Below are 16003 nucleotides of genomic sequence, written 5' to 3'. Positions count from 1 at the left end.
AGAAAACAATTAAAAATATATTTAGTAAGCACCTATTATGTACTAAAGGGGGGTGCTGCTTAAAAACAAAAAAGCCAAGCCCCTGCTTACAGAATCGCATTCTAGGGGGGAAAGGCGAGGGGAGCTGGAGGAAAATGGGGGGAAACGTGATGGGCGGGGGAGAAAAGACTGAAAAATATGGAAGGAAGCTGGACTTAATACAGAATGGGGGCGGGTGGGGGAAAACATAATGGAAAAGTCCAGCACGTTAAAAGGAAAACTGGGGAGTCTCCAATCCCGTTTCAGCAGGCAGCAACACAGCCAAGAGCAGCAGGAGGGATGGGGCATATTCTTAACCAGCTAGACTCATTCCTCTTGTTTCTACCCAAGTCTATCAGGTGTATAGCTAACAGATTGCTCCTTCACACTATCAAGGGGAAAAGTGCATTATACAAACAAACAAAAACCACAATCCAATAACTCCAGAGATGTAGATAGATAGATAGATAGATAGATAGATAGATAGATAGATAGATAGATAGATGTGTACAGTGGTGCCCCGCAAGACGAATGCCTCGCAAGACGGAAAACCCGCTAGACGAAAGGGTTTTCCGTTTTGGAGGTGCTTCGCAAAACGAATTTCCTATGGGCTTGCTTCGCAAGACGAAAATGTCTTGCGAGTTCCTGCAGGGTTTTTTTCTCTCCCCCCCACCCCTTTTTCCCAAGCCGCTAAGCCGCTTATCAGCTGATCCGCTAAGCCACTTAACAGCTGATCGCTAAGCCGCTTATCAGCTGATCCGCTAAGTCGCTTAACAGCTGATCCGCTAAGCCGCTTAACAGCTGATCTGCTAAGCCGCTTATCAGCTGATCCGCTAAACCCGCTAAGCCACTAATAGCGCTAATCCGCTAATCCGCTAATGGGCTTGCTTCGCAAGACGAAAGAACCGCAAAACGAAGAGACTCGCGGAACGGATTCTTTTCGTCTTGCGAGGCACCACTGTATATGTAAGTATGCATATATGTAAGTAAGATGTATATATGTAAGTAGTACCTCCACTTACGAGCACCTCTGGTTACGTATCCTTCAGGATACGCACGCGGCAAACCCGGAAGTATTTTTCCAGGTTTTGCCGTGCACACATGCGCAGAAGCGCTCTGCTGCGCATGCACAGAGCAGGCACCTCCGGTTGCAAAAACCTCGGGATCCGACCAGAGCTCTGGAACGGATCCCATCCGCAACCGAAGGTATCACCGTATATGTATATATGTACACACACACACACACACACACACACACACACAAAATGTGCCCATTATTTCAGTGAAAGGGCAAGCCTTAAATCATACTGTTCAACTCTGAACAGACTATTTTATTTAAGGCGTACTGGTTAACCTACCTGCTTCCCTGTCCACAAGTGTTGCGGCTTGATAATGGCCGGAGGGAGAAGCTTCACCATTCCTTTTTTGTCTACCAGCCCTTGATACACAAGTTCCACATACTGTTCTCTAGTGAAGAAGCAGCCCCGTGTGGTCATACTGGTACCAGAGATCATGTGATCTTGGATCAAACCTGCCAGCGGCTGCCCATCCTGAGAAATAAACAAGACAGAAAAGGAAGTGTCAAGCAGTATGTTAGCAGGCCCAGTGGGAAATTCTGTAGCTCCTTTAAACACTGCACTTAAAGGATTAATTTACAAATTACAGTGGTACCTCGCAAGACGAATGCCTCGCAAGACAAAAAACTCGCTAGACCAAAGGGTTTTTTGTTTTTTGAGCTGCTTCGCAAGATGATTTTCCCTATGGGCTTGCTTCGCAAGACGGAAACGTCTTGCAAGTTTGTTTCCTTTTTCTTAACACCGTTGCGACTTGACTTCGAGGAGCAACTCACAGAACGCGGTGTGGTAGCCTTTTTTGAGGTTTTTAAAGCTTTTTGAGGTTTTTGAAGCTTTTCCAAAACTTTCCCGACACCGTGCTTCGCAAGACGAAAAAAATCGCAAGACGACAAAACTCGCGGAACGTATTAATTTCGTCTTGCGAGGCACCACTGTAACTTGGAAAAGACCTTGGACAAAATCAGCAGCCCACTGTTATTATCACCACACTACAGGCTTCGAGACTGTGGCTCAGAGGGGCTTACAAGTGTGAGGCAACGCAACCATCCTGGGGCTTAGAAGCATGAAAGTGCATGGACCCTTTAAGGAAATAAGCGCTAGGGGAGGCTGCAAAGTTAATGGCAGGAAGGCTGAGGAAAAGCCCTTTCCCCACAGGCTGCTTCTGCAATAAACACCACCACCCACTTTCTCCCCCTCGTGGAAAAAGGTGAAAGGCCTCTCCAGACTGCAACGCATCTCAGAAAGGGAATTTTGCTCTTCAAAATGTCATGCAGCAAAAGGGCTAACTCAGGCTTCCTCAACCTCGGCCCTCCAAATGTTTTTGAGACTACAATTCCCATCATCCCTGACCACTGTTAGGTAGGGATCATGGGAGTTGTAGGCCAAAAAACATCTGGAGGGCCGAGGTTGAGGAAGCCTGGGCTAACTGCTCTTCTTCCCACCGCCACCCCGCACAATGCCACTGCAATAAACTTTGCCATCCCCTCCCTTCAAGACATTACATATACCATCTGGATTTTTACAATTGCTAAACCATGCCTTCCCCTTCATGGATCACTGCCTTGCCGTGGCGAAGGGGCTTGAATATCTCAGAGAAGCTATGAACTATGCCAAGCAGGGCACCCAAGATGGACAGGTCATAGCGGAGAGTTTTGACCAAATGTGATCCACCTGGAGCAGGAACCGGCAAGCCACTCCAGCATCCCTGCCAAGAAAACTCCATGGACAAAGACAGGAGTGCCTGGCGTGCTCTGGTCCATGGGGTCACGAAGAGTCGGACACGACTAAACGACTAAACAACAACAAAACCATGCTTTAAAAGACCACGGTGGACATTATTATCAGACCCCCATCCCAAAGCTGGTCACTTTGCCAGTGGCTGCCTTAGATTTTATTTTCAAAAGCTCCACCCCCCAAAAAACACCCCACCTCGAGTTGTACCACAGCTCGGTTACAAAATTATACCACCCTGGCTCCCTCCCAGTGCATAGCCAGAGTTGAATTGCATTCAGAGGCCTTGTGCTCCACTGATTGGCACGCAAATTGATTGCAGCTGGACCTCCCAGAGCATCCAATGGGAATTCCAAAGACTGGCAATGCCCGCCCGCCAATGTTTTTTGTAAGTTCACAATCCTGTTTCTTCCACTGGCAGATAAAGAGTTATGAAGCACCTTATCATTCCTATCAACGCACGGCTGAAAAACAGAGAAGGAAAACGCCAAGGAAGCAGGGGGGAAATCAAGCAACGTCCAACACAATTTGCTCCCCGGTTCACCTTGGGGACAAGATACTGTTCGTCAGTACACGCCAGGACGTAGGCTTCAGCTCTGCCCAGTTCGTTCTGAGGGAAGTGGGCGTTCATTTCGTCGCCGTCAAAATCAGCGTTGTAGGCTTTGCAGTTGGCATAGTGAAGCCTCAGGACCTTCTCTTCGGGCAGGATCCTGGCTCGATGAGCTTGGATGGAGGGTCTGTGAAGGGTCGGCTGCCGATTCAGCAAAAGGACATCTCCGTTTTTAATATGGCGGCACACCTGCAAGAGGTTCAAGTTCAGCCACATAAAAAAAGAAATCTTTCCAAGGGAGTTAAGATCCTTTCTGAATACACAGTAGGAGACACAAAGCCTTTCTTCCCTCCTAAAGGCTAAGAAGCTGCAACCTGTGTCGCTCCCCTCTTCTTACTTGATGGTGGAATCTATTGACTAAAACTAATGGGGCACAGGACTCTCATGGAATCCATTGCAGACCTGAGCAGTGAGATTGGAGCCAGTGGAGACAGAAGGGGAAGAAGGAGTCTTGTTACGACAACCTCCTAGGAAATCTTTTTATTCATAGTCCGTTACTTGTTTCGTTTGTTTAATCTGTATACAGTGGTACCTCAGGTTAAGTACTTAATTCGTTCTGGAGGTCCGTACTTTACCTGAAACTGTTCTTAACCTGAAGCACCACTTTAGCTAATGGGGCCTCCTGCTGCTGCTGCTGCACCGCCGCTGCACGATTTCTGTTCTTATCCTGAAGCAAAGTTCTTAACCCGAGGTACTATTTCTGGGTTAGCGGAGTCTGTAACCTGAAGCGGATGTAACCTGAAGCGGATGTAACCCGAGGTACCACAGGGTAGTTCACAACAAGATGAGAACTCAAAATACACTATTAAAATGAAAACAAACCAACAAAGCAACCCCCAAACAAGCATGTTTAAAAGGACACAGCCAGCCAAAGTGGAAGGAGAATTCAGAGAGAAGTAAGGAGAACCCAGAATCTGCCTTTCACCTAGTGGTCCAGTACCTTCTCTTCAGACTGATACTGGGGTTTCAGAAAGCAATGCTCCATTTGCCTAAGGAGGGAAATGTGTTCCCTCGACTGGGGAAGGTGTTGAGAGGGGACCAGGTTATCCTGCACCCCTTGCTCTAAGTTTTGGACCTGATGGAGCCAGCTTGGCAGTGGACTGCTAGAAGTCCTGTAATCTTCAATGATGCAAGTTGAATCATCTAGCCAGGGGGGTTGGTTTTTTTTTTTTTAATTCTTTAACCTCACCATCCTAACTTCTAGGTCAGGGACATTATCCAATATGATGCCCTCCACCTACAACGGTCAGGGATGATGGGACTACAACTCCCATCATCCCTGACCACTGGACCTCCAACCATTTGGAGAGCACCGTGTTGGCTAACCTGAACTTACGTGTGAAGCAACTCTACTCACAATTTTTAGCCCTGGTTTCGGTGCCCCTGTGGAAGGAGTCAGGAGTTGCTTGGCTATGGCTTCCCTCTGGGTCTGACTGGCTGTGCTCAGTATCGTGCGAGACCCATCTTCGTTGATAACCATGGAAGCACCTGGGTGCTCATTGGGACCATTGATGACCGCCTGCCTCAATTCTTGAACATTCCAGGGAGTTACAGGCTGAGGATAAGTCAGCTTGGTAGCAAACACCTACAACGAAGAAAAAGCAAAGAAAAAGAAAAAGGCAAGGATCAAGTTCTTGTCCGTGGTATCACAACAGCAGAGATTCACTTCCATTCTCCTTACTAAGACTAAGTAATCAGTGTACTAGCGAGATACATATTATTTGCTGTCATAGGCCTTTAACTCTCACCCACAACTGCAGCAAGGTCAAAATAAGCTGGCCCTCCCTTTTATCATTCCTTCTTCTTCCTCTTTCAGTCCATCCTTCTCTGTACATTTAGTTTGTTGGCTCCATCTGGGTCCTTTTTTTGGCTGGTGTTACTTTGCAAAGTGCTGTGTATATTGGTGGTGATACGCACATAGTCACTGAAAATTATGTGTTCCCAATGAAGCCTACTTGACCAATCATCACTGCAAGATGTTTCGGAGGAAATATAAGAAGACACAAATTCTCAGCTTTAGAAGTAAGGTCCAGCTCCAAGGGCCTTCTGGCGGATCCCTCACTGCAAGAAGTGAAGTTACAGGGAACCAGGCAGAGGGCCTTCTTGGTAAGGTGCCCCGCAAGACGAATGCCTCGCAAGACGGAAAACCCGCTAGACGAAAGGGTTTTCCGTTTTTGAGTTGCTTCGCAAGACGAATTTCCCTATGGGCTTGCTTCGCAAGATGAAAATGTCTTGCGAGTCTTGCCATTTTTTCCCCGCTTCCCCCCCTTTTTCTAAGCCGCTAAGCCGCTAATAGCCTTTTAGCAGCTCAGCCGCTAAGCCTTTAATAGCCGCTAATCCGCTAAACCGCTAATAGCGCTAATCCGCTAATGGGGTTGCTTCGCAAGACGAAAAAACCGCTAGACGAAGAGAATCGTGGAACGGATTCTTTTCGTCTTGCGAGGCACCACTGTAGTTACATGCCCCCTGTAGAACACCCTCCCATCAGATGTTGAGCAAAACAATTATATGACTTTTCATAGACATCTGAAGGCAGCCCTGTTTCAGGAAGCTTTGAATGCTAAATGTTTTGTTGTGTACAGTGGTACCTTGGTTTAAGAACAGCTTAGTTTATGAACAACTTGGATTAAGAATGCTGGAAAACCCGGAAGTAGGTGTTTCGGTTTGTGAACTTTGCCTTGGAAGCAGAACATGTTCCGCTTCCTGTTGAGTGTAAATTGAGTTCCCCCGCTGCTATGGGAAAGCACACCTTGGTTTAAGAACGCCTTGGTTTAAGAACAGACTTCTGGAACGGATTAAGTTTGTAAACCAAGGTACCACTGTATATTCCGTTGCAAGCCACCAAAGTGGCTGGGGCAACCCAATCAGATGGGTGGGGTACAAGAACTATTATTATTATTATTATTATTATTATTATTATTATTATTATTATTATTAAAAAGGATAACATCTTCCAAAATTATGGAAGGGTATAAAAATGCCAACCCCCAAAATCTCCATGATGATAAACCACCTTCTGTACTAAGTAGGCTTCACTTACCATAGGAATGCCAATTTCATTGGTCCGAATGTACATGTCAGGGCAAATGACTGACCGAGCTGCATAATCCACTCGCTTTCCCATCATATGCTTGCGGAACAGGCCATCCTTTTTCTCCAGAAACTTTATCACAAATGTGGGGGGGGGGGGGAGAGGGAGATAGAGACAGAGAGACATTTTCACTATTTTGACCTATTTAGGTTTTCAAAAAACAACAACAAACCACTGGTTATGTGAAACATATTCAATAAACAAACAAGACGTAACCGGCTGTACGTCTGAAAAAATAAGATATACTATTCATTGTATTGAATTGTAGATTTCAACAAAAGTAACTCATAAAGTTCAATGAAAAAAGTAGAAGACCCAGTGGATCAGTTCATTCTTGCCTATTTAGGTTTTCAGCATCAAAGTTCAAGTAAATCTACATGAAACTGCTGGGGAAGGTCCTCTGGTGAGGTGCCTTCAATATACAAATGACACCTAACTCAACTTCTCATTTACATTCAAGTCAGGTGAGATGGGGCAAGTTCTGAACTGTTGGATGAGGGCCAATAATCTAAAACTCAGTCCTTACAAAATGGACATTCGGTGGACTTGTGGTTTGTCTGCTCAAGGAAATGGTGTTCAGCAGATGAGGATTTACTCCCCCTAAAGCAGGCATAGGGGGAACTCTGGCCTCTCAAATCTTGGACTCCAGCCAGCATGGCCAGCAGTCAGCGATGGTGGGAGTTGGAGCCTAACAACATCCAAAAGCATCGTATTGGCTACTCCCATGCCCTTAAAGATCAGGCTTAAGGTCTGGGGATGCTCCTAAACCCAACTTTGTCACTAGAGATTCAGGTGGCCTGTATATCATTGTGTGACTTTCATCAGCCAAGATTGGTTATGGTAATCCATGCTCTGAAAAAATCCAGAATTGGATATCGCAATGCATTATTTTTAAAAGCTGCTTGCAAATTAGTTTTAAGCCTAGCAGCTGTATTCTAAACTAACTGGGACTGAAAGTTGGAACCCTATCACGCCAGCACTTACAAGAACTGCACTGGCTTCTTGTTCGTTTTAGAGCACATTTTGAAACATTGCTGCTTACCTTCAAAGCCTTAACATGGCTTGGGACCTGGATACCTGAAGGAAGTCTGGTCCCGTATCAGCCAGCCCACCTGAAGTCACTGGTGGAGAACTCTCATCTGGGTGGGCTCCCCAACATATTTGAGATGAGATGGGTAGTGACTTGACAGACCTATTTTTTGGTGCTGGTACCTCATTTATGACAATCCCTCACCACTCCTTAGGCCCTCCTAGTTAGGCCTTCTCTGCTATCTTTTTGGCTCCAAATGACCGTTTTCTTTCATTGTCCCAGACTTTTAAAATTCTGCCTCTTAACTTAGCTTAAGTGCTGCTTAATTGCTGGCTTTATTAGAACTGGTTTGTTTTGCTACAGTGTCTTGGTATTCTGTTCTTTATATTTCATTGTGACCTGTGCTGGGAGCTGTTTTGCTGAACAGCATTTTTAAAATACACAAAATAAGTGTCAGGAATACAGTCGTACCTTGGAAGTCGAATGGAATCCGTTCCCGAAGTCCATTCGACTTCCAAAACGTTCGGAAACCAAAGCACGGCTTCTGATTGGCTGCAGGAAGCTCCTGCAGCCAATCAGAAGCCCCATTGGGAGTTTGGCTTCCAAAAATAGTTCACAAACAGGAACAGTCACTTCCGAGTTTGTGGCGTTTGGGAGCCAAAACATTCGAGAACTAAGCCGTTCGAAAACCAAGGTACGACTGTAGTTCACAATGTATCAACCCCTTCCAACAACTTCAGAATACTCAACCAAACACTGAATATTTCTGCAGCTCTCACCTGACGTACACCAGGGTACTTTTCAGACATTAACTTATCCATGTCGCTGTCGAACACAATATTTATGTGGCTCTGAAGACGAATCCAAATGTTGTAAAGCTTATCTGCAGTAGTCTGCCCTGGGATTGTCACCAAGACAGAACGGTCCAGGGGCTCCACAGGCTGTTTATCTGTGTTTATCTGTGAAACATCAAAACAAAACTACTGAGGTCAAAAAGCCTCACTGGGTTTTAACCGCATGCATTTTCCACTGATACGACGGACACTGAACAGGTCCTCCTGACCTTACCGTCTTCAGGTCTCCTTCTTCAATTTGCAACGACTGGCACTGTTCCTGAGCTATGAAAGCCAGAAGTTTCCGAGTCAGAAGAGCATCCTTCATCACAGCTTGCAAGTTCACGGTCTGACCATTGGCAAACATCTGGTCTGCAATGCGATTCACGGGACGATATCTATAACCAGAGATAAACAATGCCCTCTTTCTAGAGCTGATACAAATCACAACTGTAAATCAGTTTCAGGATCACATTGTGAAATAAAGTCCAAAAGTGCTTCGTTACCTGGAAGGTGGAACAACAAGTTTATCGAGGAAGAACATATCAGGATTGAAACTTGAATCGCCAATGGCTGTCATGCCAGAGAGAAGCTTGCAAAGGAAAAAACCTAAAAACAGAAGAAAGAAGCATTAGCACCTTGCTACATTTAGGTCAAAGCTGTCACACACAAAAACAGGTGTTAATACAAACTGTTCGCAGAACACACACCTACAAGGTATGTTTTCAACAAATCCATTTGATAGTTTCCTGGGTATTCATCGCTGTGAGCATGGACATACGGTAATTTATATCCTCCTAAAACCTTTGAAGTGACGCGGGTGGCACTGTGGGTTAAACCACAGAGCCGATCAGAAGGTCGGTGGTTCGAATCCCTGTGACGGGGTGAGCTCCCGGTCCCTGCTCCTGCCAACCTAGCAGTTCGAAAGCACACCAGTGCAAGTAGATAAAAAGGTACCGCTCCGGCGGGAAGGTAAAGGCGTTTCCGTGTGCTGCTCTGGTTCGCCAGAAGCGGCTTAGTCATGCTGGCCACATGACCCGGAAGCTGTATGCCGGCTCCCTCGGCCATTAAAGCGAGATGAGAGCCGCAACCCCAGAGTCGGCCATGACTGGACCTAATGGTCAGGGGTCCTTTTACCTTTATAACATCTTCTAGTGCCATGCAAAAACCCACAACCAAAAGGCAACAGGGTCACATGCAACTGTGAAATAAGATGATGGCTGGCAGACTGGGCAACACCGAAATCTGGCACACAAGACAAAATCCATTGGGATTGAAATAAACGGAAGCTGCATGGAACACAACTTTTGCACAGCTCCCAACTATTTTAATGACGCCTGCTCAGGAAAGCATCCTGTTGGACTGTGCGCCATGCTAATTAGCAGCAGTTCTTGAACTTTCTACTCTGGGCACGACGACATCTGGGGTGAGCCCTGGTGTACACTGTAAATATTTTAGATATAGCACAAGTTCCTCAACTTGAGAAGTGAGTCACATTTTCAGTTCTTTCTACCCACAGAAAAGACCAGATACCAATGTCACAGGATACACCCTTTCGCAGTATTTGGAAGAGGCAAACGTAGCACCTCTCAACCATCTGAGATGTCTCGATGCCAAGAGCAAGGAATTCTCAAAACGTAACAAAAATCAAACCCACAACAGGAATGATTCTATATGCTGTATCCATAAATATGGACAGACGCAACACACACCCCAAGATTGGGACTGGGCACCAACTATAAATAAGGACCAATCACTTACCTTCATTCTTCCACAAGGCTTCAACATGTTTTTTGGCAATAGCAGGTGTCATATAGCCACGTTTTCCCAGCTGGGTTTCATCTATGGCTAAGGAGTTAAAGTTTATTGGAAAAAAACCATTAAAATTCCATCGTAAGTTATTTGTAGAATATCATACAATTGAAATACAAACTAATAAAAACTGCACTTGTTCAATACCAGCAGCAGTCAGCTACAGCCAATCCCAGCGGAAAGCTGCACACACAAGTGGTAAGCTAAAAACTTCTGAATATTCTAGCTATGCATCCACCCACTGGGTCTTTGATATAGCCAGTCACAAAGGAACAGCTCCAAGTAAATAAAAATAAGTATTTGCATGAACTTTCTATCACAGATATGCTACACAATCAGGTCATCCTCAGAACTTAATACGATCAATGGGTTTCAAAATTTATCGAACGCTTTTAAAGTAAATGAGAATACTTTCTCTGAAAATACATTTCAATGCATCGGCGTACGTACTTGCTGCTTCCTCCACAACCACCTGTTTGCCTGACTTGATTACTGTGGTAGGGTAAGTCACAGTGAGCTTGCTATTGTGCTCTTTTCGGACGAGCGATCTTCCCGCTCTTGAAGAAAGAGTTAAAAAAGACAACATTGCAATTGTTAAAAGCAGCATACAGAATTCTAGCAGTTATTGCTGGGGAGGGGAAAGAAACAGGCCTTATAAGGTTAATTGGCTTCTGATCAAATGGATATACTTACTTGCAGTTTGGACATCTCTTTGAACCCATGTGCGATTTCCAAAACTGGGAGATAAGTTTGCTTCTATACTCGCATACGTTTTTTACCTAAGAGGGAAGAAATAACAGCTACATAATTCACTGTTGGCTTGCGCAACTCCCAGTAGCCTACATATTAATCACTTTCAATTCAAACATTCATCATTCACGTAGTTGTGGCAGTCTTCCACAAACACCAGCAAATGTAATGTAGAATTCGACCATCATGGTCCCAGCCATTTAGTGCAATTGCAACAATGATTCTAACCATTATGACAGAATGGTTATTGACCATACCTGTGATCACCTGGTTCACACATTATATTTGGCTGTACAAGTTTCCTTATTTCATTGCACTTAAAAGTTTCAAAACACATAAAATACATCCCATTACTAAACATTTTTGTTCTTGGGTTGAAAAACGTTTTGACATTTCACAGTCACTACACTCAAGTACATTGATCCAAACAATTTTTATGCAGAAGACTCTTTTCACTGTTTGGAATGCTGAGCCCAGAATATACCGTATTTTTCTGGGTATTTTTTGGATGAGTTCAAATTTTAAACCTAAGTTTTTGGTAAAAAAAAACCTAGTCTTATACAGTAATACAAGACTAGGATGGCTAAAAATGTATTGCACTGACGCATACTCAGAAATTACTTGAGTAGACTAGCCACATAGTACATTTAAGGTAAAGGGACCCCTGACCATTAGGTCCAGTTGTGACCGACTTTGGGGTTGCTTTATCTGGCCGAGGGAGCCGACGTGTGTCCACAGACAGCTTCCGGGTCATGTGGCCAGCATGACCAAGCTGCTTCTTGCGAACCAGAGCAGTGCACGGAAACGCCGTTTACCTTCCCGCCAGAGTGGTACCTATTTATCTACTTGCACTTTGACGTGCTTTCGAACTGCTAGGTTGGCAGGAGCAGCGACCGAGCAACGGGAGCTCACCCCGTCACGGGGATCTGAACCGCCGACCTTCTGATCGGCAAGTCCTAGGCTCCGTGGTTTAACCCACAGCGCCACCTGCGTCCCATTAGTACATTTAGTATATACTAAATTCTCTTTGATGCGCTGGTCTGTCAATGGACCCAAGGTGCCTTTGTTCCTGTTGTCAACATTTTGTCTCCCAGGTATATCATTTTTGCAGAGTTCATGCCTGATCTGGGCTGTCCAGATTGGGAAGTCAACATCTTCTCAATTTGACTACAGAGATATTACAAAAACAGTAGCTCTTGTGCTCACTATCCCCTTCCTCATCATTTTATCCAACGATACCATTTGACTGATTGTTAGCTAAGCAACTCAGTCCCTGCAACATCAAATTTGTATATCCTTACCTGTAGGTTTGTAGTGATTTAGCCCAAGTGTCTGTTCACCTGCCCTACTAACAATGCAATCCTTTGCAAGTGCCAGGTAAGTGTGTATAAGAATTCAGATGAACTATATTTCACTTTAATATGTTGTCATCTTATGGTGTGAAAGTTATTCAAGAGATAATGGTATGGAAAATGATTTTTAAAACCATACCTGAGTTAATAGGAGAAAGAGATACAGTAATCCAAAATTCACTTGGCTTCTACTAAAAGCTAATTTTCTTTAAACAAGCAACAAGATATGTCTCCTACAGTTGTTAGCCGGCCGTTATGTTGCATTACTATGTGGTGTAGGAAGTTTTAAAAAAAAGCAATGCTTTTATTAATTTCATTTCCTATTTAACATAATTTGAGTAAATCTGCCACTGCAAATTTTTCAAGAACTAGTCCAGAAGAGTGTTTACCCTAAGATAACCACAAAACGGTAGGCACTTTAATAAAGAGGAATTGCAAGCTTGTCTCAAACATGGAAAGGGACGCGGGTGGCGCTGTGGGTTAAACCACAGAGCCTAGGACTTGCTGATCAGAAGGTCGGCAGTTCGAATCCCCGCAACGATGTGAGCTCCTGTTGCTTGGTCCCTGCTCCTGCCAACCTACCAGTTCGAAAGCACGTCAAAGTGCAAGTAGATAAATAGGTATCGCTCTGGCGGGAAGGTAAATGGCATTTCCGTGCGCTACTCTGGTTTGCCAGAAGCGGCTTAGTCATGCTGGCCACATGACCCGGAAGCTGTACACCGGCTCCCTCGGCCAATAAAGCGAGATGAGCGCTGTAACCCCAGAGTCGGCCACAACTGGACCTAATGGTCAGGGGTCCCTTTACCTTTACCTCAGACATGGAAGCAAGAGCAGATTGCTTATTCAAAGCACCATAAATAGTGGTCTATAATACTGTTTCGTCTTACTTACATGTGCACCATGTTCTCTGAATTGGTTATTTTGGAGCAATTCCTTTGTGTGCAAACTCAGCACTTCTTCCACATCTGCACCTGGTGCGTCTGCATTGTCATCTAAAAACTAAAATAAAGATTGAATTAGAAACATGCTGAATGCTCTCAGACAAAAACCAAGAGGAGCCAAACTTACCCTGCTTAGGATGGCCTCAAGATCATGGGCTGCTTGAAGCAACCCTACTTCTAGAAGCTTCAGCTGGTTAAGCAGTAAATGAATCACAGCCCGTGGACAGGTCAGGTGGGCACAGCTCAAGCAGGAACCTCGTATCAAAAGGAATAATTTCTGAAGAAGATAAAATAGTTTATTATCGCACTACGAAATATTTCATTAAAGTTTCAAAGCACCTTTCATATTTAATCTTGTTAAAATCCTTCCAAAAACCCGGAAAGGTAGAAGACTATACCGTATTTTTCGCTCTATAGGACGCACCCGACCATAGGACGCACCTTGTTTTAGAGGGGGAGAACAAGGGGGGGGGGACTCCCCCTCTCTGCGCAGCGCCCCTTCAGCCAAGCGGCAGGAGAAACGGAGCCCCTTCCATTTCTCCTCCCGCTTAGCTGAAGGGGCACTGCGCCTTAGCTGAAGGGGCACTTACCCTTCAGCGAAAGGAACCCAAAGCCTCTGGAGTGCAGCGGGAGCTCTGGAGGCAGCTATCTTTGAAGCCTGGAGACCGAGAGGGGTCGGTGCGCACTGACCCCTCTCGCTCTCCAGGCTTCAGCGAAAGGAACGCAAAGCCTCCGGAGCACTGCGGGAGCTCCCACCGCGCTCCAGAGGCTTCAGTGAAGGCAACCCTTAATTTTTGGAGGGGAAAATGTGCGTCTTATGGAGCGAAAAAGACGGTAATTAACCAATGTGAAGTGTTCACACCATACATTTATTCTTCACACTGCAGTAACTTCAACCCTGAAGCAGCACAACCACCCATTCCATAGAATCTAGAATATGAGAAATCAGGAATGTCATGAATATACTTACATCAAAAAAGAGGGGATTGTAGACAGTGAGGGGCAGTTCTATGTGACCCAGATGACCTGGGCAGTTGTTGAAGTCCTGCGTGCAAGTAGCACACACTTCTTTGTTGTCAGTTGGCCCCAAAGACAAATCGTACAGTCCATTTGGTGACGGAGTACCCGCATTATCCAGGAAAAGGGGGTTGGTTATAGATTTTACACTCAGATTCCTACACACAAAAACAAAGTTAGATACGTAGCATCAAAGCCATTTTTGGATTGCATTTCCCTGAACTCCATGAGATAACAACTAACTTTTTTTAATCGTGAAGTTAGGAGAGAGAGGAAAGAGTTCTCATGACATGTTTGTCGTTTTGCGAATGGTACTAGTTTTGCTTGTATCAAACCTTTTTACCCATAAGAACGGCTATCAAAGATTTTAGGTTGTATCACACATTGCTGTCCCCCAGTGCTCTGGAGCCGATTTTGAGGGTACAGGGGGTAGGAGAGGAAGGAGAAGACCCACTGCACTAGTGGAATTCTGCTTGCACAGAGAAGATTGTCCATTCAATAGCCTTTTTTACTGGAACACTCCCAGCTGGAAGACCACAACAAGATATGTGACACAGAACTATTCTTCAATTGCCTCAAAGCAGGCAACATTTCTGGCACAATGTTTTACTGTTTAACTCTGACACCTAGAAAGGTGGTCCAAGATGTAAACGGAGCAGGGGAATATGAATTTTAACAGCCCATTTTTACATTCGTGTGTGTGTGTGTGTGTATATATATATATATATATATATATTTGCTTTCGTAGATTTTCACGGGTACAGGAATGCAGGTTTTGGTGTCCTCGGGTGTCTTCCCGTGTAAAAGATGGGGTGTCTAGGCGACGTTTCGACGAGTGAGACCTCGTCGAAACGTCGCCTAGACACCCCATCTTTTACACGGGAAGACACCCGAGGACACCAAAACCTGCATATATATATATATATATGCTGTTAACAGCAGCACAACTGTATAGGTTGTGCCTCTCCCATAGCTGAGTAGTATTGTACACAAATTATGGTAAACGTTTTCCCCAACTGAATTGGATTGCACTACATTCAAAGATGGGACGCGGGTGGCGCTGTGGGTTAAAGCCTCAGCGCCTAGGACTTGCCGATCGAAAGGTCGGCGGTTCGAATCCCCGCGGCGGGGTGCGCTCCCGTTGCTCGATCCCAGCGCCTGCCAACCTAGCAGTTCGAAAGCACTCCCGGGTGCAAGTAGATAAATAGGGACCGCTTACTGGCGGGAAGGTAAACGGCGTTCCGTGTGCTGCGCTGGCTCGCCAGATGCAGCTTGTCACGCTGGCCACGTGACCCGGAAGTGTCTGCGGACAGCGCTGGCCCCCGGCCTATAGAGTGAGATGGGCGCACAACCCTAGAGTCTGTCAAGACTGGCCCGTACGAGCAGGGGTACCTTTACCTTTACCTTTACATTCAAAGATGGTGACAGCAGTCACAAAATTAAAATACGCCTGCTTCTTGGGAGAAAAGCAATGACAAACCTAGACAGCATCTTAAAAAGCAGAGACATCACCTTGCCAACAAAGGTCCGTATAGTCAAAGCTATGGTTTTCCCAGTAGTGATGTATGGAAGTGAGAGCTGGACCATAAAGAAGGCTGATCGCCGAAGAATTGATGCTTTTGAATTATGGTGCTGGAGGAGACTCTTGAGAGTCCCATGGACTGCAAGAAGATCAAACCTCTCCATTCTGGAGGAAATCAGCCCTGAGTGCTCACTGGAAGGACAGATCCTGAAGCTGATGCTCC

General features: G+C 45.3%; 1 protein-coding gene across 1 annotated transcript in view; it reads right to left on the bottom strand.

Annotated features, from left to right (window-relative positions):
- The window catches only part of POLR1A (RNA polymerase I subunit A), a 38912-nt gene that overhangs the window by 21950 nt on the left and 959 nt on the right, over positions 1–16003 (bottom strand). Inside the window, exons 2-14 of the mRNA XM_077917502.1 lie at positions 14212–14416; positions 13369–13518; positions 13192–13299; positions 10892–10977; positions 10649–10755; positions 10148–10234; positions 8893–8995; positions 8622–8784; positions 8333–8512; positions 6473–6595; positions 4790–5017; positions 3367–3621; positions 1377–1568 (exon numbers count right to left, since the gene is read on the bottom strand). Coding sequence (XP_077773628.1) covers positions 1377–1568; positions 3367–3621; positions 4790–5017; positions 6473–6595; positions 8333–8512; positions 8622–8784; positions 8893–8995; positions 10148–10234; positions 10649–10755; positions 10892–10977; positions 13192–13299; positions 13369–13518; positions 14212–14416 — 1987 coding nt within the window. The remainder of the gene's footprint in view (positions 1–1376; positions 1569–3366; positions 3622–4789; positions 5018–6472; positions 6596–8332; positions 8513–8621; positions 8785–8892; positions 8996–10147; positions 10235–10648; positions 10756–10891; positions 10978–13191; positions 13300–13368; positions 13519–14211; positions 14417–16003) is intronic.

This window comes from Podarcis muralis, chromosome 13, assembly GCF_964188315.1.
Source record: "Podarcis muralis chromosome 13, rPodMur119.hap1.1, whole genome shotgun sequence".
Taxonomy (NCBI): Eukaryota; Metazoa; Chordata; class Lepidosauria; order Squamata; family Lacertidae; genus Podarcis; species Podarcis muralis.
This window is presented reverse-complemented; position numbering and strand designations above follow the sequence as displayed.